The sequence below is a fragment of the Gobius niger genome (assembly GCF_951799975.1).
Source record: "Gobius niger genome assembly, chromosome: 18".
Classification (NCBI taxonomy): domain Eukaryota; kingdom Metazoa; phylum Chordata; class Actinopteri; order Gobiiformes; family Gobiidae; genus Gobius; species Gobius niger.
Genome location: NC_136869.1, coordinates 15,741,132 through 15,767,384, shown reverse-complemented (window position 1 = coordinate 15,767,384; position 26,253 = coordinate 15,741,132). Strand labels below are relative to the sequence as shown.

The 26,253-nt window shown below is 42.1% G+C and overlaps 1 protein-coding gene across 2 annotated transcripts in view; it reads right to left on the bottom strand.

The window, feature by feature from the left end:
* Positions 1-26,253, bottom strand: part of stau2 (staufen double-stranded RNA binding protein 2) — a 104,053-nt gene that overhangs the window by 60,253 nt on the left and 17,547 nt on the right. For both annotated transcript variants that reach the window (XR_013793839.1, XM_079575812.1), the window contains exons 8-13: positions 22,908-23,120; positions 22,510-22,647; positions 20,842-20,970; positions 18,953-19,010; positions 11,917-12,257; positions 6,068-6,181 (exon numbers count right to left, since the gene is read on the bottom strand). Coding sequence is in view for 1 of the 2 variants with exons in the window: in XM_079575812.1 (XP_079431938.1) it covers positions 6,068-6,181; positions 11,917-12,257; positions 18,953-19,010; positions 20,842-20,970; positions 22,510-22,647; positions 22,908-23,120 (993 nt within the window). In the remaining variant the exon portion in view is untranslated. The remainder of the gene's footprint in view (positions 1-6,067; positions 6,182-11,916; positions 12,258-18,952; positions 19,011-20,841; positions 20,971-22,509; positions 22,648-22,907; positions 23,121-26,253) is intronic.

The following is a 26,253-nucleotide window of genomic DNA, read 5'->3' as shown; positions in this document are numbered from 1 at the left end:
TCCCAAACAAATGATCCAGTTAAGGTTTTTCATTTCTGCAGCAGAGTGAAAACCAAGCTCCTTATGCGCACCATCCATCTATCCCCAATTCTCCTCCTCCCAGCGCTCCAGTGTGACACTAGGTCCCATGTACAGAGGTCAGGCTACTAATGGAGGACCCTGTGGCCTTGAGTGCCTCTGGAAACAAACCCCCCTCCCCTCTGCACTCGGTATAAATCAGACTGGCTTCACTGAGAAGTGGCACAGTCCTCTGATGTCCCAGCCTTGTCTCATTTCAAAGTCCAGCTAACGGCTCACACGGTTCCCCGTTTACTCGCTGGGCACAAGGGAGGCAAACGTGCCAGACCCAGTGAATTACAGGAAGAAGAAAAATATGCAGCGAGAATTGAGTTTGTGTTTGAGAATGAAGGTGAAGGGAATTAGGGAGAAAAGGAGATGTCCCGTAGGAGTTGGGGCCCTCCATTATAAATGTTTACTTAGCGCTCATTTTGAAGTATCCACAATAAATCACCGCATTTAAACCAAGTTGTTTTCACATGGTCCGAGATGAGAGCGCTTTACAGAGCCCTTTTAGGATTTGAAGCGCAATCACAGCATAATTCATCCATCTTGGTACATTCGACACAAGGCTGAGTGAATGTTGAGGTAATTGCATTGTGTGGTTTTCTTTCGTTACAGCTCACAGCAAAAGCATTTTCTATACGTTCCATACAGTCTTCTACTGGGCACACCATTAAAAACACAAAACCCTGACCTGTAAAAAATGAGGGGCATATAAGGCTGAACTAAAATGGGTTCTGAAAATAAAACTGGGCAACAAAACCGCCTTGGTGTGCAAGGAAGGGCTGCACACCAGTGAGGAAATAATGACATTCAGAAACTGTGATAACGGATTACTGCCATAATAATAATTGCAAACTAATCCAACACAGTATGTTCCATTAAATCTAAACAAAGACTGTCATTTGATTCGACATCAAAACGAGACTGAAGCAGGACAAAATATAAGGCAAATCATGACTAAATGGGCATTACCATAAGTTTTATTTTTTACTGTGGAAATGTCAGTATTTTGCATTTTGGGATGTTAGCCCTGAGGTGGTTACTGTCAGATAAGAGGATGTTGTGTTGGTGAGTTGAAAGTTGTGGTCAAGTCAATCTCCTGCCCATCTCCAGAATTCATTCATAGGAGCATGACTCGACACACCTCTGCGGCCATTGTAAAGTAAACACAGCGAAAACTATCTCCAAGCATTACATGTTGCAGGTGTGAGAAGCCTTATCTTGTATGTTTGCTGACCTGAAAGCGAATGCTCTGACGGCGATACAAACTACAGTAAACAGATTATTGTGTGCTGTTTTTGGGCCCGTTCTTATGCCAACGAAGTAAACATCTGAACCCCCAATTACTGTCACTTTGTGATTTACAAAAGAGCGATGATTAATTTGAAAAGATTCCAGTCCAACAGGCATGTGCTGTATCAGTTTATAGGTCTTTTATGAGCGAGGTGGATAACCTTACAATTCTAGGATACGCAAAGGGGAATATGATGCATTTTGTGGTTTAGTGTTTATATTTGTTTGTGATTGTGAGACCAAGCTATTTCACACAGTGGTTCTTGAACTGTGTGAGCACAATTTAAGACTTCCGAAGGGCTACAAAAGGATGTAATTACATCTCAACATAACGTTTGAGTGAAGAAAGGCACATGTAAGAAATGAGTCACCACAGACTGTGTATTAGGGCTGTAAGTTATAAAAGCCCAGCCACTGTGTTTGCATAAATACAATTATGAAACCAAGAAGTTAACCTTTGCAAAGAGAAGCTTCGCAGGTGTTAGCGAGGTTGTTTTCTCCGGAGGCTTCAAATTTCGCACGTTGTCAAAAGGAGATGGCAAAGCAAAGCAAAAGATTACATAGCTGGCTCTTATCTAGGAGACCTTTTCAGCCAGGCAAACTATCACTCCCTATCAAATGACATTAAGATAATGAGCCCAAGATGGTACAAAGAGCCGCAGGTAGCAAATTAGCCGCTGTCTCAGTTGTGCTTCCCATGGGAGCGACGAGTGATCGGAGGTGTGACTGCCTTACAGACACCAAATCTGTGTGTGTGGGAACTCGCACGCTTTGCCTAACAACTCCAACGGTGCAAGGCCACTGCCAAAACATGGAGCCCTCTTTAGCACCAAGGCGATAATGAATCTCACGCCCTGAGCGGCTTTAAAACCATCACAAGTCTAACAGGTATGAAAGCAGGAGGGAGGGGGTGCGTTATTTGTTGGAACGCAAGCTAATTTAAGGCTACCATCACAGCTTTTTTTCTTGTAAACACAGCAATTATGAGGATTAAATAAAGACAAGCGTATGCCAAACAAAACACGTCCAAGTTATAAAACCTGCATTCAACTCTGTGAGGACATTATAATTGGAAGCTTTACAGTCCACACCTTAGAAACATGGCCTGGGTAGAAAATACTGACTAGACTGAAAAGAAAAAATATATGATGTAATTTGGCTCTAGTTCCACTCATATTTTATTCACATTACGTTTACATTTTTTTATGATCTCCGTTTCAGGTTGAGACCTCCTCATTGGGTTATCTATTTTGTATTGAGGGTCAAGTGTCTGAAGAGTGTTTAGTTCCATACCATATCAGCCCTTAAGCGACATGCTAATGCTCCGAGAGGCCACTTGAACCTATCAACAGTTTCCCTAATGGGCAAGTTCATGTTTATTCTCTCCCCACTGGTCGGCACACCCCCTGGAGAAGACAGTCCCTTCAACCGCCCGTTCTCTCTTCATCAATCTCCCAGGTTTCCACTCAATCAATTCCTCCTCACTTCTCATGGCCTCTGCCGCTCCTCCATCATTCTCTCACGGCGCTGCTCCTTTTCGCATCACACTCTAATCTCTGGACTGAAAGGTGTTTCCTGAGGAGGCCATGTGAGATGACAGGACCAGTGATGGATCGCCCTGTGGACACTTCAGTCTGTCCTTTTTAGGCTGGGAATGGACTGGGCTGAGCTGCAGCACATGCATAGGCAGCTTTGGCTTAAACATAGTGTATAACTGATTGCTTGTTGTATTTAAGTGGCGTTAGCTTTGCAACATACATTTCACCTCCCTTATTATACTGGACAGCCTCAAAGAGTTACGCTCTGAAATGGTGTCTTGCGAAAGTGCAATGTACGCAATTAAATAATAGTCAAATAAATATATGGTCAGTGTTTAAAGTTCCACTGATGGGTCATGCCAATGTGGTTTTGATTCGTACCAAGCAACCTTATTCGGGCAAAACATAATTAAGGTCAGAGAACTGTAAATCAACACCTTCAAGATATATCGTTGAAAGGTCCAATTAATCGAAATTCAATTACAATTGCAATCATTATATTAATCAGGCAACTGTCAATTATGCGGTTTGACTTTAAGCATGTTCCTGTAGCTCAAAGCTAGAACAGATGATCGCTCCTGCAGGCCAATGTCCCCTTTCATCCATACAGCTGAGCCCCGTTCACAACATATAAATACAACACAGGAAAGGTTCTTTATGGCTATTGACATTCATTATCCCAACAAAGATACATGTTGGGGTAATGTTGGGCACAACTTCCCCCTTCGCTCCTCATTCAGATGCTTTCAGGTGCTCTGTTTGGTTACAAAACATATCCACATAAAGAGACAGACAGGAAAAGTCACTGGGGAGGAGAGCTTGTTGGACAGCTGCCTGCCTGCTTGGGTAACACTTCGGCGGGACCCCCTAAGAGGAGCTCGGGATGGGGTAACGTCTGCACTACAGTTGGAAAGGCAAACTTCAAACACGGGCCCGTGAGCCTCCGCCTCTACTGTCCCCCGCTCCCGCTGTTCGTCCTGAACTCCGTGGGGGACCACTGCAGACCGTCCCAGCACTCAGCACAACATGAATCAAGGCGTCTCGCTCCGGCTACCGTCCCTCTCTGCGACCAGGTGTCACTCCTCCAGGAATCACTAATGATTTTGTTTAGAGGTCAAGTAATGAAAGCGGGAATGTCTGGCAGAGTAAACAAAGGTGACTCTTACAAATAATTCACACATGTTGGTAGTAAATTGGCAATAATCCAGAACATTTGTTTTGAATAACTGGTGTTCACACTATGGCCAAACTGAGGTTGTAATAACAATGAATTTAAACCAAGATTCATATCACAGTGAACATTTGAAACATATTTTTAGAGCATTAATATTAGTGAGAAGACTAAAATATTGAGTAATCAACAAATACAAGGATCACCCATTTTAGAACATGTCTGCAGATGGCTTAAGTACACGGTACATTATCATTATCTTTAGACATAACAAGAACATTTGGAATCTGGATTGTTATTTTCAGATAATCACATGCTTTGCAGTTTGCTAATTGTAGCCTTGCAGCCTAAGTGGACATTCACCTTCATGTGCAGACTTATTTTTACATTTCCTACAAAAGAAGAAAATCCAGTTTCTAAGAACAGCTCACAAGAGCGTTTAATTATCACATTCTTTATCATTTTTAAATGTGTTGAGATCTGCCCACGTTAAAGAAACCTAAAGTACAGCTGACGGACTGTGAGTGCAGAGCAGCTCAGCTGAGGCACAAAAGCAGGCTCACATGCCCTGATACGCTTGGCCTGGAGACAGACAACAGTCACCCTGTCATCTCCAATTGCTGAGCACTCATGTACACGCAGCGACACCTCTCACAACGCTCTGTGTCTGTGCCCCCCTGGTGTCCCACTGCCGCCACAGTCCCACTGTTACTTCAGCTCTGCAGAACAAACACAGAAATGGCCTGTCCCAAAAGCATGCACTTTAGACACTAATGTCTAATTAGTTACAAGCATCAAAGTATTCATTCTGTGATCTAAAAGGGAGAAAAATACCAAATGCAAACTTTAGCAACGCTGGGTTTCAGACAGCAGGCTGCGCCATATGGAATGACATCAGAAAAAATGTTAATGGTGCCTGTTTACAAACATCTTTGACTTGGAGGCTGAGAAGCTCACGTCACATATGCACTGACAGAAGGCTTAGAGCGAAGGGCAAAAAGGGGACATCGGGGCTTAGCTGTAACCCTCTCACACATTCGGAAAACAAATATTACGCATAATACGCATATTCAACAAAAAATACAAAAACACACTGATTCATTAAAACGTCAAATGTGTGCCGCCTTCAGACCTACTTTTGATGCTGTGTTGAGGTTTGGGGGCGGGCGAGGATGACCTCTTATTGTTAGGTGCTCCCTCCTCACTGTACGGAGTAGAGTAAAAGAAAAGACTGCTCTAACAGTCGGTCATGCCCGACTGCTCCTGGCAACAACAGGTCTGGAGGACGCAGACCTGCCTGGCCTATTGGCTTGGCTCTCAGTCTGCAGTAGCGGCGCTAGCCCCCTGTCAGCTGTCCCATTCAGAGCAGCACTGGCCCTTTATTAAAGCTTTGAAGATTGCTGAACAAAGACCCGTCCTATGTTTAGATGATAGAATGTAAGCAACTGGTTTTCTGCTTGGGCAACAAAAGACAAAGAGCCTTCTTCTGAATACAGAGTGGAAGTGATGGAGATGGACTGGGAGCGAGCGGGCTGTGAGTTGTAAAGATGGATTGAAAATTACAGAGATGTGGCAGGTGATTGTGGAGAGAACAGAGAACTGCACATGCAATTATTGCCACAGGTGGTTCTGGTCCCTAACGATTTCTATTAAACCCACAGAGCCATGTCTTCTCCAATAATGAGAGGATCAAGTAAGAGCTCTACTGCACTGGGCTTGTTATCAAAGGATCAGGGAGATATACTGGGACAGGACACAGCAACATCTGTACAAACATGTCCCCTAAGATCGGTTTATTATTTTTATTAATAATACCCCCTCAAATTCAATATGGGCAAATTTCATTAAAAAAATAAATAAATAAATCTGGCTTAAAAAAATCTGGCTTTCATCATACTTTGTATAATTTACCAAACAAACATATTATGAAATTTTAGTGGGAAACTAATTTGAAAACAAGACTTTGTTTATTTTGGTTGTTTGATACAAGACTTTCTCGTACCTGGTCATGGCTGGCTTGGAGGGTGTTCCCGGTGCCGTGAAAAGTCATTTGCACAGGGGAGAGGGTCAGGTAGGTCACAAAATCTTTGCCACTCTGTGCATCACTGTACTGCACCTGAAGAGCACAGAAATGACACAACATTAATATTCAACATATAAAGAAAGAATTCTAAATGCCAAAATAGGTCAGTGGTTGTCAATGGTAAATCACATGTAAATGTTCCACATGCAATTGCCACCAAAGAGCATTTCTAGACAATTTTGCAACAGATAACAGAGGTGTGTATGTGTGATTGCAGAACACAAGGCAGGGGGGACTTCACAGTGCCCCTTCATCACAAAAAGGTGAACCCGGCCGGCATTCCTGAATGCTTTCCAATCAGGGCCGTTATGACATGATGCTCTTCAGGGACAGTTTGCTCCTTTGAGCCGAAAGCTCTGGCAACACCGTCTGCCCTACTTCTCACTGGTTCTCACTCTGAGCACGCGTGTGCATTTGCATGTGTATACGACTGTGCGTCCATGGCTTGGCCTGTCCCACTTAGGCTCAGGACAGCTGCAGACATCTTCAAAGGGCACAATTACAATACGCTGATAAGTGAATTGCTATACTGTCTGTATTCTAGCGTCCTACACTGCTACTGGCACATTGTACTACATTGTACATTGTACATTGTGTATTGTGACTTATTCCTTTATAATTTGGTATTGTCAAAGAGATTTGACGTACCTTTAAGCCAAATCTCTCTCCGCTTCCTGCAATAAATGACCTATGTGGAATTCATTATGCAATGATTATAATAATTTCTGTGACTTTTACAGTAACAGAACTCTCCTTTCGTTCAGCACGTCACTTTGACAGCATGTTTGTTTGCATGCATCCTAAACGGGCCTAACGAATCGTCCCAGGTTCCAACTCAGAAAATGGCCACTAATCCACTTCCTTTAGAGACAAAGACAGAGGAAAGTTATGCAAGGCCTGCGATTGATCGGCGGCACTAATGTGGAACGACCTCTGACATCTGGCTTCTCAATGGCTGGACGGCTCTCAGCAAATGCTTCACTGGAACAAACACGAACATGCACAAACTAAAAAGCAAGCTCACTCATAGAGAAGTCTCAAAATGAACAGCATTGATTTAGACACATATAGACATTCAAGTGATGTTGATGATAATAGATGCATTTGAACCAAACAGAGGGACATCGATATGAACTGAATACTGATGAAATGCACTATATTTAGCAGTTTTTCCTGCAAAGTCTTAAATCAACAACGCATACCTAATTTGGTAAGGCCTTTGAAACAACCACTCAGAGGTTGACTTAACAAAACCAAGTGCCGTCTAAATCTGTACAGCCAAACGGCACGAAAGTAACGCTGGAAAATAAAGCAGAGAAATGCTTGAATCTCTTCTTGAGAGGAGCAATTAGAGCAACAAAATGAGCCAAGTCACAGGGGGCTAAGGGTCAAGAGCTGTTTAACCAGACTGTTAATATGCCCTTCACTTGTGCAGGCGACCATCAGACCAGGACAAACAAGACCAAAGCTTTAGGAGTCTGGACTAAGCTTTGTAGGAATGAGACAAGGGCCGTGCAATGAGAACAAATCACTTCCCGGACTCCTCAAAGTCACTCAAGCAATAAGTAACAAGATTTCTAAAAATAGTGCATTTCTTTGGCGCTTGTGGCTTCTCTTTTTGGGATCTCATATGTGTGGCTGTCCTGACAGCAGGTAATATCACACTTAATATGAAGATACAAGCCACAATTTTTTGCTAACGGCATGTTAAGACGTCTATGGTGCAGTGATGAATGCAGATGAAATGAAAAATTAAGATCAGAAGGGGTTCGGTGAACTTTTAAACTTTAAACTTTTAAATTGTGTTGTGCACTTCCTGGCTCTATGAAGCAACACAAATCCAGACAAAAAGGAGGGAGTAGCAATTGTTGAGTTGTGGAGAACAGGAGGGGCATTGGAGACTTTTTGGAGATTAGGAGGATGTTTTTGATTTTTGAGAGAGGTTTTGTAACGGTGTAAAAAGCAGAATTGGGAGGACTTTTCAACACTGTCTTTTTCTAGTTTCTAGCCGAGGGAGTGATGTTGATGAAGTGTGGGGTGGAGTCAGATCAGCCCGCCTCAGCAGCAGAAGAAGAAACGACTTAAGAAAACAGCATTACTCATGGATAGGATGCTACTCCAAATATGTTTTTGACGACGGGACAATGCTAAAAAGTGATTCAAAGCTCAAAGACGAGGATTCACACCAAAAGCCTAACCCCTTCGCAGCGACTTCTTCTTCTTCATCCATCAGGTCGACTCTGACCCCTGGTGACCAAATCGACTAGGCATCTCCATCTCGTCCTGTCTCTTGCCGTAGGTCTTCCTCTGCCTCTCTTTCCCTCCATGGACCCTTGCATGATATCTTTCTCCAAACTATCATCTGCTCAGCAACAGCCACATATAATCAATATAATCCATTAAGATCAACAGAAAATAGATGCTGTGCACGCACATTTAGGGCTTTTGATTTAAAGGTCTACAAATGGGCTTGATTGTGGTGAAAAACATCAGTTGGGTTTTCCAAACACTCGCAGACGGCGAGTAAGCTAGAACACACACCAGCGCCGGGCCACCGTGCGAGCAGACAAACCCCGCGCCAAGCCAGCACAGCACTCAGGCAGATTTATAGTACCAACACAATTTGTTTTCATAGATTGTGGCGCTTCATGCCACAAAGCGCAGCTGCAAACCATCATATGTCCCGCAAAAATCAAGAGAGGGGGGATTAGCCACCCATAAATTTATTTTTAACACAAATTCTAGAATAAACACAGGGCGTAGTAGAGCATTGGGTTGGGTTTTTTGATTAGCTATGAAAGCTATACTATCTGTAAGACGGTTAAAGTGAGGAGACGGATGGCAGTGAATTAGGGCTTGAAACCGGAGTACCAAATATTGCACAAGGTGTAGTCGGCAGCCTTTGAAGACGCTTCTCTGATACTGCCAAAGAAGGAAGCGCAGAGAGAAGAATAAACAGTGCAAACGTGTGAGAAATCCTGGGAACTGTCCGCCTGGATATCAACAGCCGACACATGCCAAGGATAGTGTTTTCATTTACAGAGGATTTCCAAGGCACAAGCTCGGAGTCTAGATCAGAACACAGAAACCTCACTGCTTTATTTCTCTCTAAATCCATCCCCTGCGTCAAGTCTGCGTTGCTTAGATAAGACAAATCATCTGATGGCTATCTGAACGGGCTGACGGTTTGGCAGGTGGACTCAGTTGATGTGGAGATATCCAACATCTTTTCTCACGCACGGCACTGGGGAGTTAAAAAGCGTTAAGTTGTATGATTTTGGAGGAGAGCAGGTTAAACACATGAAGAGATTCCTAGGAGATGTTGGGCACAAAATATAATCCCAAATCCTGATCTTATGTAGTCAGAACCTTTTACATGTGATAAATGAAAAACAAACTTAATACAAAGGTCAGACCTAACAAGCAGAAAGTGTGGGAAACCAGAAGACAAAAAGCGCTGACTTCATCACACAGTCATATCATACTAAAGCAGTCTAATAATAATAATCCATAAAGTTATAACTCACCAATAAAACAACTTTCCTCACAAATAAAACTCTACGACCAAGCGTAAATCTGAACAAAAAAACATTTTCTCATATTTTCCGTTGCAAACACAAGAGCACAGCCCAAGGTGCGGCTCATGCAGAAAAAGGTGTTACAGTAATTTTTTCTGCCAGTTATGAAGAAATGTTACCTCGAAATGTGACGTAGTAAAAGAGAGAAGCATTATTTTCGGAATAATTAACTTTATGTGTATGAGAATGATGGTGTCTGGATTTTAAAGCTCAGAAACTGTATCCGTGTGATGTATATCTGTGTCAAAGTCAGTCTACAATGGGAGATGAACGAACAGTGAGTGAATTACACACTCCAGGTATGTTTTTGTTAAAAGCTCATAATAATAATCCCATTCTTCTATTTCATGAATGCAATTGTACATCAATGGAAGATAATTTAATGCTTTCATTGAAAAAGCATGAAATCATCGCATTTTCATTAGTTTTCAGTGATAAAATGCGCTGTCACTTTGCCGAGATCTCAGACTGTGGATGTCTTTGATGGCTCTATTAGGTAATGCGATGGCAGAGGGACTGGCCAGCTGGAGCGAGCAGCAGGACCGTCCTGAGAATGCAAACAGGAAGCAATGACAGCGACGGCAAAAAAGCAAACCTGAAACTGCACATCAGTCCATGTCTATTACCTCTAGCGTTTTGTTTCTGCCCTACATCAAGAACAAATGCCCTTCAATGCTCACAGTTATGGGCAAACAAATAGAAAATACATTCACTCACAAACGCAGAAGCAAGCGCCAGCATCCTCTCTCCAAACTGGCCTGAGTACAACAACTGCTGCTTATCCAGTCACACCAGGTACGAGCCGGGCTTTATGGAAGAATCGGACACTTGGTGAATGTCCGCTGAGTTTGTGTAGTTGCTTTGTTGCCCACTACTTTAATATTTATTCACTTGGATAGCATAAGGATAGCATAAAGATCCGCACCAGACCAACTATCATCATTAAGTTACTTTAAAAATCTTACAAACAATTCAAAGACTAGTATAATTGAAGCTAATCACAAAAACGTTTTTCACTCATAATTGTAATAATTATTTTTAAAAAATACCACCTCTAGTACCTTTTTTGTTCTTATGACACAAACTATGTGGCTTCTTAGTCTACCTTGTCCTCTGTGCCAATGCCTGAAATAAATCGACATGAAATGAAATCTTAGCACTGTCAAAATATCACAATATAGATCTTAAAGCTGCCTGCTGAGTTTATTTGTCACTCAATCATGAAAGATCTTTTGTAAAATTGATAATAGAGTATAGCTTTAAAAAGGAACATGTCCAAGCGTATAAGAGCAGACTGAGAGCTAACCAGTGCCTGCTGCCATGAGACTGGGTTTGGCGCACAACTCTATCAAGTTACACTCTCAGGAACTCTCAGCATAATAACAAAGGCCTTTCAAAAGAACTCTCAGCAGGTTAAGATAAAATGCTTTCACTCAACTGATAACACGCTGCATATGCAGCTGAAATGAACAGCTGTTGGAATCAGGTATGCGCCACAGAACGTCCATCACTGATCTGAGTTCTGCCTGGACACAGTAACACAAACCGCATACTAACCGTCTTCAGCATGTGCCTGAGCAGCACCTGCGAGCTCCAGAAATCCCCTCATCTGCCAATAAGAATAAGAACTGCCCAGAATCAAAACCAGAAAATAGAAAAGGTGTTTCTGCAGCCACGCTCTTCTCATGTGGTCATTCCTTACTCACTGTGTGGTTGAAAGTAACCACTCTGGATTGACCAACACCACATTCATATTTCACATAAAATAGAGAATAGAACGAGAGGAGCGTTGCATGGTCAAGCAAACATCAGCTATCCATCATCTCCCCCCGACAAATGTAAAAATATATATATTTATTTTGATTCAGTGCCATGAAATGTAAAGTACAAATCGACATCCCTGAGGAAATCAGTTTTTGACCTTGCTTCCAAGATAATGGTAGCAGTTGTTATTTATATCACGCACATTAGGCACATGCCACATGCTGCTACAAAAAGCATATGCAAGGAAACAGCAAAATTGTTTGAGTAAATTTCGTGCCAGTGGACTGGAGTACAGATGCAGCAGGAGGTCTGTAAATATCCATAACCACATAGTTATCACCCCATCTATCTAAAGAACATGTGCATGTTTCCAGCTGTATGAACTTCCTCAAGGGTATATCTCCGATACACATCTCTGTCTCTCACCTGGAAGCCCTGGATGTGGGCCAGGTAGTCCAGCTGCTGTGCAGGCTGCACAGACACTCCACAGGGCAGTGAGCCCTTCCCTTTGAGGGAGAGGGCGCCCTCCGCTGTGGCAGACTGGCCGTTCATCAGCAGCTCCCGGGCCATGGTTGCAGTCGGGCTTTGAGACGAGGGTGTGTTTCCATAGTATTGTGTGTGTCCAGGAGGCAGCGGGCCCATGTCTTTGGACGTCATATAGTTGACTGAGCCAGTGTTGTTACTGGAGACAGTGCCACCTCCCTGCTTCCTGCTGGCCTCCATCTCCTGGTACACATCGGGGCTGAGGTGGAGCAGGCCTTTCTGAGCTGCACAAAATACAAATAACCCATTAGTGGAGTGTACATCTCATCAGCGTCTGTTTTAACTTGATTATATTATATTTCAGTCTCGTATAACCCTAAATACATTCCTGTGTTGTTTGCTACACCGGGTGCCAGGGCGCGTCCGTTTTAGGGAGTACACAGATGCGTTGGCTCTGAAAGTGGCATTCCTTCAGTAAACGTAAATGACAGTTTCATGTGGTTTGGCTGTTCCCAGCACTATCAAAGTGTTTGCTGGGAAACACTCACACACAGCTTCTTTCTTTTTTCTCCGAAACACAAACACTCAAACGAAGGATCTACCAATATCAACAGAGCTGCTATGACTTCATCATGGTATTTGATGGGAAACAGTGCTGTCAGTAAAGTAGCATCCTACTCTTTACTTCAAAAGGGAGGCAAAGCATCAGATACCAATAATATTTCACAGGAGTTGGGAAAATGATATGTGGTAAGAGCAACTTTAACCATTTTACTGCCCAGCGGGATGCATTATGTGCTTTACCTGCAATTGAACGGTCATAATGGCACAACCTCTGAGAAGTGATACATGGTTTGCTATTTTAGTAATAATTAATTTATTTACTCTTCTTTCTATTTTAACAATACAAAAATGTGTATGGCATGACAAACAAGTGAGCCCAAGTCTTTTACTAATTAGATGATGTGAAGAAGACACGAAAACGAGCAATAACATTAAACATAATGTAGACTAAAAGGCAGGAGAGTCAGAAGTCCTTACAGCCACCAGAGACGCAGGTCCAGCTGTGCGAGTGTGGCTGCTCATGTGAGGGTGTACAGCTGGGAGAACGCGCCAGAGCAAGTCTAACTCTGACAGGCCACTTCCTGTTTGACTTACCGCTGCACACAAAACACTTTCTACACCTTATTCTTAGCTTTCCGCAGTGTCATTTCTCTGGGAACTTTTCTATTCTACCAGCTATTCCCGTTCACAACAAGGGAAGTTAAGGCTACTTTCCAGCAAAAGCTTAAGGAAACGGCGCTGAAATCCAGCCTGTATTACACATGCTACAACAACCTGACCTATGCCAGGAATGACACAACTTGTGGGATTGTTTCCCCCCCTGACTCCCAATCATGATGACAACTTTAATATGAATTTACACAAGCAAGACTCGCAGGCCTGTAGAGTCATAAAAAATGAAAGGTGTTAGCCAGCATGACGTTAGCAGTGGACACAGTTATTTGGATGCAGCTTGAGATGAGAACGTCATCTGTGTGTGAGTGAAGAGGGAGGATGTTTGCAAGTCTTAGAATGTGAAATATGGGCTGCACAATACACTGTAAGTTTAATAGAAATAGCAATGTTAATGGTCAAAATTAGCAATTTCCAAAGGCTATATTTAATTAGATAAACAGTGTGCTCTTAAAACAACAAAATAATCAGTCTAAATCTGGATTTATCATGTACCAAATCTCATAATCCTGTCGTTTAAACTTTTGTATTAATTTAGCTTTTCGGATTCCCTCTCTCAAGCCTAAATGTTTAAAATATCAATTGCAAATGTACAGTACATGCATTCACAATCTTTACCAGGGAAAAAAAGAATCACAAGGAGATTTTCAAAAACGAAAAGACATTGAAGTGGTGCTTAGCACTTAAACAGTTTCACACAGTGTTAAAATGGTCCTATATTGCAGATTATTTCTGCTTTTTAAATTACATTGGCATTGGCATTTCATGTTTTACAACTTAAAATATAAATATGGAAAACAATTACCAGTAATGTACTTGTATTTGTATGTACAACATTCCACTGCTGTCAAGTGATGATGCACAGAATGGACTGAATAAATCTATTTGTGAGATAGATTTAAGGCATACTTTGGGAAAGCAATTGGAGAGATTGAAATGAGGGTGAATGGACTTCAAACACATGGAGGGCACAGGAGAGGAGATCACTAAACTGCCTGAACATGCTGAATATCTCAACCATGCGTAAATCAAAGAGTATTTTGATAAGGAAAACATCAGTTATAGCATGGTTAAGAACTCAAAAAGTTCTTTCAGGTTTTTCTTTTTCTTTTTCAAAGGGGTCCCACCCAGAAATGGAGTCCAGTGGGCTAGGGGAGCTCTGGAGGGAAGCCAGAGCCAAGCATGAGACTGATCGAAAACAGATAGCGCCCGAGTCCGCCACTATAAATCACCGGAGTGGAGCAAGACCCTCACATAGCTCACACACATGGGCTCTAAGAACACACGAGACACATGCGAGCACACACACACACAGCGGGAAATGAAATGTGGCAACGCGACTGAAAAGGCCCGCCGCAGTACCCATGGGAATAAAAGGAAGAAAAATCACTACGCTTACTGCTTTTATTATTGTCTGGTCATTTTGTTTGCTACGAGCAGGCATCCTTCAGAGAACGCAGACCAAAGGACGGGGGGATACACAAAGGCTCGCACAAATGGGCTGCAGTGCGTGACGCGGTTCAATGTATCAATCCAGGAACATGGCGACAATTTGCATTTACCATAGATTGAAGTGTTCTGCTGGATATTTGACTAAACAGATCGACCAGTTTCACTGGTTTAACAGTGGTGTTCTTTACACATGTTCCTCTTGTGTTACATACTTAATAGAGTCTATTAAAGATGTTTATGGTCCCAATGGTCTCTCAGAAAGAGCTCGAGAACCTGTAATATTAGAAGGCCATTAACACGAGTGACTAAAGTAGGTGACCAAAATGTAGCGTTTTACAGCTTCAACATTCTTGAGAACTGAACTCAATAGGACAAGAACATGTGTGAAAGCAGCTTATGAGGTAATGTCTAAATATATTGCAACAAGTGCCAGACAAAACATGACCACCTGTCTATTCCTGTGGTTTAATGTGTACTTATATCAGACCCATCATATCCAATCAACTAAGAGTTAAGATTGTGATGAGTTTGTCTGTCATGATGTTATGACAAATCCCAACATTAAATATATCAAATAGCAGCTTAAACTTACGCAACGTGCCAGTAATGTGGAAAATGAGAGGGAAAAACACACTTCCATGAAGCAGACCTACTTGATTAGTCAAAATGATGGTAATGAGCAATCTGTGAAGAGTTTTGTAAACGCATAAATGCTAATTAATAGTCAGTTGTGCCTCATGCTGAGCTTGAGATAAATTACAAGCAGCAATGGCATTCAACCAGAGGATTTCTTTGAGCTAAACACAATTTACTGCACACTATACTTTGGATGTATTAGACAACACCTAATCAAGTGGGCTACCATGCAAAAAATCAAACTGAAGAGACAATTTGTCAAAATACTTTAAGGAGATTGTAGTTAGTCACAAAGAAACCCACATTTGTTGTTCATCTGGATTGTGTGCATAATGTCTGTTTGGTGTTTTCTGCTTGAGATGGTTAGCCAGCACATCCGTTCCCTTTTCAGGCTGTAGCTGGATACCTTGTGTCTCCATTAGCCCACAGTGACGACAGCACATTCAAATCTAATAAGGCGATCTGTTTGTTTTCCACTCCGCTCACAGTCTATTCATTTATCCCCAATGCTGCTCTTTTTAAAGTAGCTGGCTCTCACTTTCTTGGCATCTAGAGTGAGGGAGACAGCCGCGAGTGCTCCATTAAAAAAAAAGAAACATCTTAAACAGGAAACATTCTCAAACACAAATATTATAAATGCCTTTAAAAGTCAGTGTGACAAAAGTGTGTGCATTAGATTAGCCAACATACCCAGTGGAAAAGGCGGACAAATTCCTCCCAGCCATAACAACAAATAAACCGCTGGAAATAGAATAGAGTCTCTAAATAGGCAAATGACATTTTTTTTTTCTTGTTTGTTTTTGGATCATAGGACAACACAGCCAACAAGCAGATAAAGCCCAGCTGTTTCCTTCTAAATTGCGTCCTGATGTTTTGAGAGCCCTAAGAGCCCCACCCCATCTATAAAATGAGAAATCCCATAGGGCCTTCAAACACAAGCATAAATCCTATTTTGTATTTGCCTATGCTTGGAAACTCTGACAGGACGCTTTGCTCCTACTGAAGTGATGACTATGGAGGTTGTCTTTGGTAAATTATTGCTCCCTTTGTGCAAATTTAAGGGAGGGTCATATAGTTTAAACGAAGAATGTTGGCCTCGGAGTTAATGGGAAAACAACACTTGACAGGCTTGAACCAAAAATATAATGATACTTCTAAATTCTGACAGAAAAAGTGAGTTTGCGCTACAGTCAATGGTGGAAAGTAATTAGAGATACTTTTACTCGTGCCAGTATTTTCAAACTATGTCTAAACATTTATCAGGATTGGATTCTGTTGTATTCCGTAAAACCTTACAACAAGGTTTCCATCCTCTTTTATCTTACATGGCAGAGCTTCCTAAGCCTCTATTGCAAGTATCAATGTGACTTAGCTGGAGTTCACCCACAGACATAAATTAGTTGACTGTCATTGTTGTCTGCTCCCCATTTACATTACGAATTACTTGCGTTACATGTTCCAAAAAAAATAATAAAAAGGCAACAAGCCGCCAATGTCGCTCCAAGGCCTGTCAATGAAAGCCCAAAGCTATGGGCAGGAGGAAATTGCAGTCTTTGGATTGAGGCTTTAAAGCAGTACTAAGTAACGTGTTTACCTTAATAAATCCTTTTCGTAGTCCCTGTGGGGGTAATACAAGTGTTTATGGGATGATTGGAGGGTCTTTCATCTCCCCCTGGTGACTCTGGCCAGAAAACCAGGTTTGCAACTTGACTGCCACCGGTCCGGAGAAAGCAATACACACTAATGGAATCACAAAGAAGAAGCTAACATGCTAACGGGCAAAGCTAACTGCGGGCTAACGTCACTTTAAACAGTATTTACAGCCAAGTTTGAGTGAAAAAAAATATTTCCATTGTATAATTGGAAGCACAGTAACCCTCTCTCCCTTCGCCTTTCCTGTCAGCGTAGTATTTACTCTCCAAGACAATTAATAAGTTAAAAAATCGTAACTTAGAGAGAAGCATCATTTACTCAATTTTGAAAACTTCATTAATTTTAAATATGGGTGCCTTGTATATAAAGTACTGCATGGACTTGCTCCACCTCCATTGCAGGATTTCATCAGGCCAAAGTCGGTTAGTGGGATGGGCACCAGGGCATCAGCTCGAGGAGACTGTGAGGTTCCACACAGGAGAACCTCCTTTGGACAGACTGTGCTCTCTGTAAAAGGCACCAAGTACTGGAACAGTCTCCCTTCATCAGTCAGAGAGACTCCAACTCTGGCCACTTTTAAAGCACGTTTTAAAATGTGGCTAAAGGAAAACCAGGCCTGTGAACACTTTTAATTGTTACTGCATGTATTATCACATTATGTAATTGTAAATTGTAAATTGTGTATGTGCTGCCTGCCTAGGGACTACAGATGGAAACTAGCATCTCTGCTATAATCTGGCATATTTACAGTGGTCATGTGCAACTGTTCATTAATATGCATTGTCCCTATCAAATAAATAAATAAATAAAATAAATAAAAAATAAACTTGCTACAACACCTGCAGTTGCGCTTATGGCCTCTAGGGGGAAGAGTTACTTAGTACTGCTTTAAAGTTTGTTTTTGTCATGTTAAAGCAGAGCCAAGTAACTCTTGCCCCTAGAGGCCATAAGCGCCACTGTAGGTGTCGTAGCATGTTACGTTTTTTACTCATTAATTGTCTGTGAGAGTAAATACCACGCAGACAGAAAAGACAAAGGGAGAGAGAGATACTGTACATCCAATTACACAATGGAGATATTTTTTTCACTAAAACTTGGCTGCAAATACTGTTTAAGTGGCACTAGCCCACAGCTAGCTTTGCACGCTAGCCTGTTGCTTCTTCTTCGTGATTCTATTAGTGTGTATTGCGCCTCCGATGCGGAGGCAGGGAAGTTGCAAGGGTGGTTTTCTGGCCAGAGACACCAGGGGGAGATGAAAGACCCCCCAATCATCCCATTAACAAATGCATTACCCCCACAGGGACTACGAAAAGGATTTATTAATGTAAACAGGTTACTTAGTACTGCTTTAAGTCCCCATTGGTTTCCATGTCATTGCAAACCTTGTGGAGTCGCCCATAGCCACTGGGGGTGGTATCAACACCCCGCCGTAAGAACCAAAGAGAAATGCTTTCCTCGCCCATTGAATGTAGAAAGTCTATGGGAAGTTACTCGGAAAGTGTAACAGGTGTCTCACAAGCTACTGGTTGGACAAATGCTAACAAATTTACTTTATTCTACACTTAAACGTCTCACTCAAGTGTTTTCTTCCATTGCTGACTACATTCAGGAAAAAAAAGCTTATTTTGTCTACAGCAGGTATTACCCACATTTAAAGTTTTAAACCCCAATCCCATCCCGCAGCGTTTGGTCTGTTTACGTGCGTGCATCTTCGCCTCCATTATCCCTGTGCGCTAATCCTGAGTGAAAGCCAATTTTTTTTTTGTCGCAGAGGAAAGCAGAGGGGGCGGGCTCCCTGGTGGGCCTCAGCGCACCCATCCCGTATAAGCCTTATGTGAATGAGAGTGAAATTCGCAGGCTCCCCACGAGGACGCCAGGCCTATTAAGCTGACAGTCAGAGCCCCATTGACCAGTCACAGAGATTAAACGCTGGGCCATCTCTGCGGCTAAACCCACCTGTGGGACGGGGGAGAAGGAGGAAACCAGTGGTGCCCATACTCACTGTTACTTGTGGCTTCGGTAAATGGCGCCTTTTGTCCATTCCAGCCTTTGTTGTCCATCTATAGTTATAAGGAGAGAGGCAGATAGAAGGGGAGGGGCAGTAAGAGAGATGTCAAGTTTCTCAACAGACAGCTTCTTCACGCATGTCAGACGAGTTCCTTCCTACTGTTTGGCCCACAAAGAGACGAGCGCTCACAGGAGGGGATGCTTAAGTAGCCTAGTGTCTGTCTCAGCCAACTACTTAATTAGGGGGGTTGTCAGAGTTTAGTAGCTAAAAAGGATCCTATTCAGGGTGTTCGGCGGTGTAATTGCCTCCCATCGCACATCTTTAAATAGACATGAACCAATCCAGAAATATTTATTGGTAAACAACAGCTTGAAAACTGTAATATAAACTGACACTTGACAAATGCTGTTTATGTCTAGTCACGGGAAACACTAGACCACTGTCTGACACGGAAAGCAATTAACAGAATTTGTCCCGTAGCCGTTTGTTGATGGATAAGAACTAGGGCGGCATTTTATACTGAAACCTTGTGGAGATAAGACAGACACTGTTTGTTGTTTTCACAAAGGATACTGTACTGCCTAAATAAATGTCGCTTTTGCAATTTGATACAAGTAAGATTTTGATTCAATTACGATAAATTGCACAACCCTACTAAAAAGACTGAATGGGCAAACAGATGCAGATGGATTCGAGCAAAAGTATATCCAGTTTATGCATCAATAATAACGCTCTACATGTGTTACTGGTTTGTGATGGTTTACATATTCACAAGCTTAAATTTTGACACAAAGCGTTGAAAAGAAATGCGTGCTGAGTAGACGGCTAAGCGGGCCACAACTTTCATAAAAATCAGGCGTCATCTTACTAAGAGCAACCCATCATATGCAGTTTCACGCTATAGCAGCCTGAAGAAGATATATGCTGCACCGCATATCACCACATATCTAACTAATGAGCTGTCCAGGGAGCAATGCACACTCTGAGATTTCAGTTATGCAACTTCAGTTTTATCTGGCCAGCGCCTTAAGACCAGTTGGGTGAATAAAAATCACAGTGATCAATGATTGGGTTGCAAAAACGTTCGCAGTTAAGATAATCCGTCAGCAGAGACGAGACTGAATAAATTGGAGAATTGATGGTTTCACTTGAATTCGGAGCAGGACCGTATATACTGTGTGAGATACAGGGTTTATGTAAGACATCTACATAGACGTCCCCTACCAGCTTCCAGCTCCACGTGGTTTGAATTGTAAGTGTGTTATATACATATCTATTTTTAGCTGGAAGGGTTTTTGGAGTGGGTACATATTTTTACATTTGCTAAAGGCAAGATAAAAGCAAAAGCATAGTCACTCCATTGATTATCATATGTCTGTGAAACTTTTTTCCTTGAAATAGTTAAAGAAACTTTATATCTTACATAACATTGCCCAAAGTGACCTACATACAATTTCAAGTTGTTCCACGAGCATACCAAACGGTGTTATCGATGCCTTTAGTGGCAGTGTCAACCATAATATGCACAATTTTTTGGACTGGTTAACCTCAGTAAATACTTTTGAATAGGTTCGGGCGATATGCCAAAAACTTCTTTTAAGAGGTAACTCATGTCATTCACTCAGAGCAGACTGACCAATATGAAGAGTGAGAGAGTAAAAGTTTCATTTATTGTCTCAATTACACAGTCCTTGTTCTGGTGAATGTAAACCGCATGTAGTGTTGTTTTGTTTTTATTTTATCATTTTGCTATCGTTAAGATTTTCTTCAATAAAAACATGTAGACAATTTGTATATTAATTATAAGCAGTTGCTCGTTGTTCAGCTCGTGGTAACAAAGTAAATCAACCAAATAGGTGAAGGCTGATGATTGGTGAACATACCTCAGTGGGGCTCGTTGTAACTGTGGAGGCCTTGTATCCCAGCTGCAGGAGCATTGCCTCTGCCGCATTGCGTTTGGCCACTTTCTTGTTAGGTCCCGTTCCCGTGGCAACTTCATTATTCACCTTCACCTAATTGTAAAGAAAAAAAAAAAAACATGGTCAATAGAAAAGTCGATGTAATCCATGCTGTTATACTTGCAGTTGCAACTGTGTGCAAAGCCAGTGATTCAATTTCCACTCAACAAAGTGTTTAGTTTACGCTCATTCCAAAACATAAAATCTGTCGACATAGAAAGTAAACAAGTTAGTTCTAGGGGAATTTCAGCTGTCGTTATGTTTTGCAAACATACAATTATGCTGTACAAATTATGCTGCTGATGCCAAACTCTTGAAAGTAACAGAGTGCTGGGTCGACATGTTGAGCTGGATCAAGGAGGATGCTAAAACACAGAGCCACGACTGGGACAAATTATTGTAGTTTTGAGAGAATAGTTCCCCAGAAGCTCCACGTACAAAGAGAATATGATCAATTATGAGCTGTAGCTGTGAGAAGAGGCGCTCACCAACAGCAGACAAACACACACAAGTGCCTGTGTGTGAATAAGAAGCATGGAAAACGGGTTTAAAGCACAGCCTGATGGAAAGGATTTGTGTTATAAAATAAGGATTAGGGGCTTAGACCGATTAGACAGAAAAAAATATCATTAATAAAAAACAGAACCAACATTTTTAGGGAAAAAAAGAAAACAACTTCAGTTCCATGTATTTTTTTTCAGCGAAGGGCCTGCTATTGTTTCCAATGCAGACTCCGTGCAACACTAAACAGTAAGTAAATATCTCAGATCTGATGAGATTTCCCATCATGCAATGCCCCTGCTCCATTTACTGGCTAATAAACAGCACTCATCCGTAACTTATTCCAGGGTTAAAGGTTGATTCTTCAGCGAGAGCATGAAATTTTATTCTGTTAATGAATGCTGGCTCCGCTCTGCACGGCACACACTCACTGCAGTGTACAGTCCATGCATTCTTGCAAACACAAGCTTGAAATGGTGATTTTAACTACTCCACTGCTGAAAATAAAAATGGGCTGTAAAGAATGAAAACTCTAGACTTTGGGCTCACAGCAGCTCGCTACATACTGTAAGAACAAACCTTAAATCTGCCTACAGGATTATATTCAATTAGAATACTTTTACTGAGAGTGCCACAGCCAGAACTCTATTTGTAAAGCTTTTATTTGAGCGTTTCAAAGATGCTGCCTCGGAGGGCTGGCATTTTCAAACACATTTCTCCATTTATGCAGACGAACAGCACTGGAGACAGAAATAGGAGACCGCATCAGTCCCCAGAGAAAAAGTAGCATTATATAATGGAGCTGTGGCTGCCTCTGGCCAGACAGAGCATTTACTCTTGGTCTTTTCCTAATCAGAAACACAGCTGCTACATACCAGGGCTAATGACCGTTAGCAATTATTTGTTGATTTCTTTATTGTTTGGATCAGGATTCAAATTGTGCACATTTTAAACAAGTTCAGAAGAATTTACGCTTGGGAAAAGACTAAAATATGTGTAGCAAAACTGTCCCCACATTTAAGTTTGTGCAATGACGGGGTTAGAACCCTGTTATTATAGTTGACCTTAAAGTAAATCAAGCATAATATTTACCTGCATGATAAACTCCCTGCGTCGGGGCATCCCCCTCTCTGAGAGCAGCACATACTCCGGCTCCTTCTCCTTTTTGGCCTGTTGGATCTGTGCCAGGCGGCTGATCGGATTCATGCCTTGGCCATAGTCTGGTCCCGTCTTCAGGGAAAAAAAGAGAGGAAGCGTTCAATTTCAGTCATCGCAGACGCCTTATCGTTCTATCACAACCGTATTCACTCGAGAGGGTTTGAGATGATAAGAGGTGTTCTAGACTTTTTACACCTGATATGAACGGAAATGAGAGAGATTGCCCATATCAGATCGATGAAAAAGATATTAGGGGTTGGACAGGAAATTGCTAGCAAAATACTGTACAACACGCGTCGCTCTGTCCTACATACTGTGCTTGTTTGCGATACCTTGAGGATGGTCTTGGTGCGTTTTTTGTAATGTGTTTTGGGTTTCTCCACAATCGGGATGAAGGGCAGCTTCTTCAGGTCCTGAAGAATCGACAGCGCGGCACGTTTCTTGGACAGCTTCTTGCTGTTGCCCTCGCCCTCTGCACTGAACTCCCCCACAGTCACTCGGGTCAAGAAGCTCTTCATGTGTGGAGGGCCACTCTCCTTCAACACCTGTGGGGGACAGCACAGAAGAAAAAAATCCTTTAGATAGAAAGTACTTTTAGCCATTGTCAGCAAAGTTGAAGCAACAAGATCCATTTGAGCAACACATGCATTAGAATACGGCATGATCTTTTAGTTTTAATGCAATGTTGCTTAGGCCTTCAGCAAACCCAGAGCAGAAAGTAATTAACTTTATTAAGTTCTGACCCGGTTTACAAACCTCCATTATCCCTGAAGGAGCATTTATCACAGTCTAATCACCGTCATTTGCTCTTAATAATGTGCAGCTCCAGCAGACGTGTGTGGGTGTACATTTAATCAAGATTCTTGTACTCCACTTCACATGGCCAGGTGGCTCAGAACATCTGTGCCTCGCCCATAAGCGCATGTTATTCAGATACCCAGCACTGATGTCCACAGACACATGAAGATTAACATGCTCCTAGATGACAGTCTCTAGCGATGAGGGCTGTTTCCTTCCTCAAGCCTCTGGTCACCTGGGAAACCTAAAATAAACATTGGCCTGCGTTAGGTCATGCTTTTGCAATCACATCTACTTCCTGTACGGCTCCAAAACACTGGGTAGCAGGTGGAGCTTTCACACTTTATTTATAAGTCATATGTTAAAGGAACTACAGTACCTTGGATTCCTCTTTGAGCATTTATGTTCGAGCGAGTTCTGGTGTGTGTATGCATGACTCTGTGGACGTGATGTTACAGACAGCACAAATTGTAGCAATCAGAGGCAATCTAGAGCAGTTGATACAAACCCAGTGACCGCAAAAATGATTTAATCAATCATGCTGGCTATCTGCATTCCTCAAATGTTATACTTCAACACAGCTTAATACAAGTGTCCTGGAAGAACAATGGAGGATTTGTTCAGGGGGACTACTTCCTTTATACACCTGTAGCTTTTTAATAAGACAGTCCAAAATTAAATGTCCACAATAGACCTTACCATGAGTGATGTATTGACCGAATATAGATGCAAAATTATCACATAAAAACAAACAAAAATAGATATACTTTTTATAATTTTATTGTTATCCAATTCTTTGTTATTTGGTTGATTTAGCATTAATACTGGCATTATTATTGGAATTTTAGCAGCTACACAAAACCAATTTGGGTGCATCTTTAAAGCAATACTAAGTAACTCATGCCCCTTGAGGCCATAAGTGCCACTGCAGGTGTCGTAGCATGTTGCATTTTTTTTACTCATTAATTGTCCGTGAGTTGAAAGACCCCCCAGTCATGCCATAAACACTTGTATTACCCAGAGGGACTACGAAAAGGATTTATTAAGGTAAACAAGTTACTTGGTGCTCCTTTAAATCAAATAATAGTTGTTTCGTTCGCACAAATTGTGCATGTTTGCTGTGAACAAAACAGCTGTCATTCATAACTAAAGATGAGTGCTCGGACTCTCTCCTGCCCTCGGGATCTGTTCTGGTTCTGATCATCCATAAAACAAGAAAATCATACATGGCAGCTTAGAGCATCTGTGGAGCCTCTGTGTTTGGTGTTGACAAAGACATGACATTGCACATCAGACACCACTCGTCAGCAGACATCACTTAAGAGAAGCACAATGTGACCAAATAAGATGCCTAATGCATTCAATAAATACTGAGAAACTCCAAGCCCTTGTCTTTGGTAGATCTGCCCATTAACTTATTAAGTTGCATGTAACATTTTGTACCAACTAATTGCTGGGGCCAAAAAAACATGGTTCTGTAATATACTTTTACTACTATAATTACTGTCCAACGTCCAAGACCGATCAGCAACAATTTACTCATTCTTTGACAAAATGGAAAACAAAACACTGGTGATAAGGAGATGCAATAGTCAGATTTTTTAAAAGCACCATGAACACCTCAAGAGGACTAAGACTTCACAGTCTTGGCTCGGGACGGCGGCAGACGAGCTGCAGTCAGTCTCCTGGCAGACGATACGGGATCTGCACCACGCCGATGGGATTTCAGCGTTTCCCATTCATTTCGGAGCACACCTAGCCACTCTGTCCGGCCAAACAACAAAACGCAAAATGCAAACAACACGCCCGGCCCATGACAAGGATCAGATCATATTGTCCACAGGAAGCGCTTGGTAATTCAATGTTGATCTTTTTATGTGCTGTCTCTTCCTTCTATACAACATGGGAGGCCTTCGTATCGGCTCCTGATAGAGACATTAATACCCTTCGCTGTCTAAGGGGCTGTGCGTAGAAGCTCAGGTAGTCCACTGGAGCAGGGCAGGACAATGCCACGGCTGGTACAGTGAAGAAAGCCTCTTTTGTGATGAGGGGTAGATGGACAAGCCCTAAGGGAAGCCGCCTGCTGTAAGACGGGAGGTTCTTGGCTCGGACCATCGTCTTCTGTGTCCTGCTTGGAAAGGGAGACGATAATCCAACTTACAAGCAGTGATTTAAAGAATGGATTGTCTTTGATGCTGACATCTGTTTGATATTGCCTGGTGGGATTAATAGGATAACTTTCTAAACGTTGATGCGCGGGCGACCCTTATCATTGTAGCAATGTGGGAAAGCCACAATGCAGCAGTGACTCATGGGAAGGGGTGGTTGACAAAAATGAATATCTCAATAATGTTTCAGACTTTCCCAATAAATATAGTCAAGTAGTATGTTTGCAATACTTCAAAAATGTTCTGAATATGTCAGTGTAAAAGGCCTTAGTTTAGAGAATGGCGTAAAGGACGGAAAGATTCAAGATTACATGGGAAAACCTCTCCTCAAACTACAACCTTGACGTGTAGTGACGGGGTTTGAGCATCCGAATGATCCAAGGATCCAGGGGCTTTGAGCCCCTGTTGGGTCTCCTATGACAACCAGGTCTTAGCAGACTGGTCAGACTAAGAGCGGTTAAGAGGCTCCTTGTGATGAGAGACAAACGAGGCCAGTTACGTCATTGGGATTGGCAGTGCCTGACGTCCGGACTGTGGACGCATCACTTGCGGGAGCAGCCATGAGGGGCTAGTGCGACCCGGCAACGGATAAGCGGAAGGTTGAGGTGGTTGGACCTTTTAATCATTTTTATTTTTAACACTATAATATTCATATTAATATAGTTTTTAATATCTTACAATTTGAGACCACATGTTGCCCACCTCATCTCTA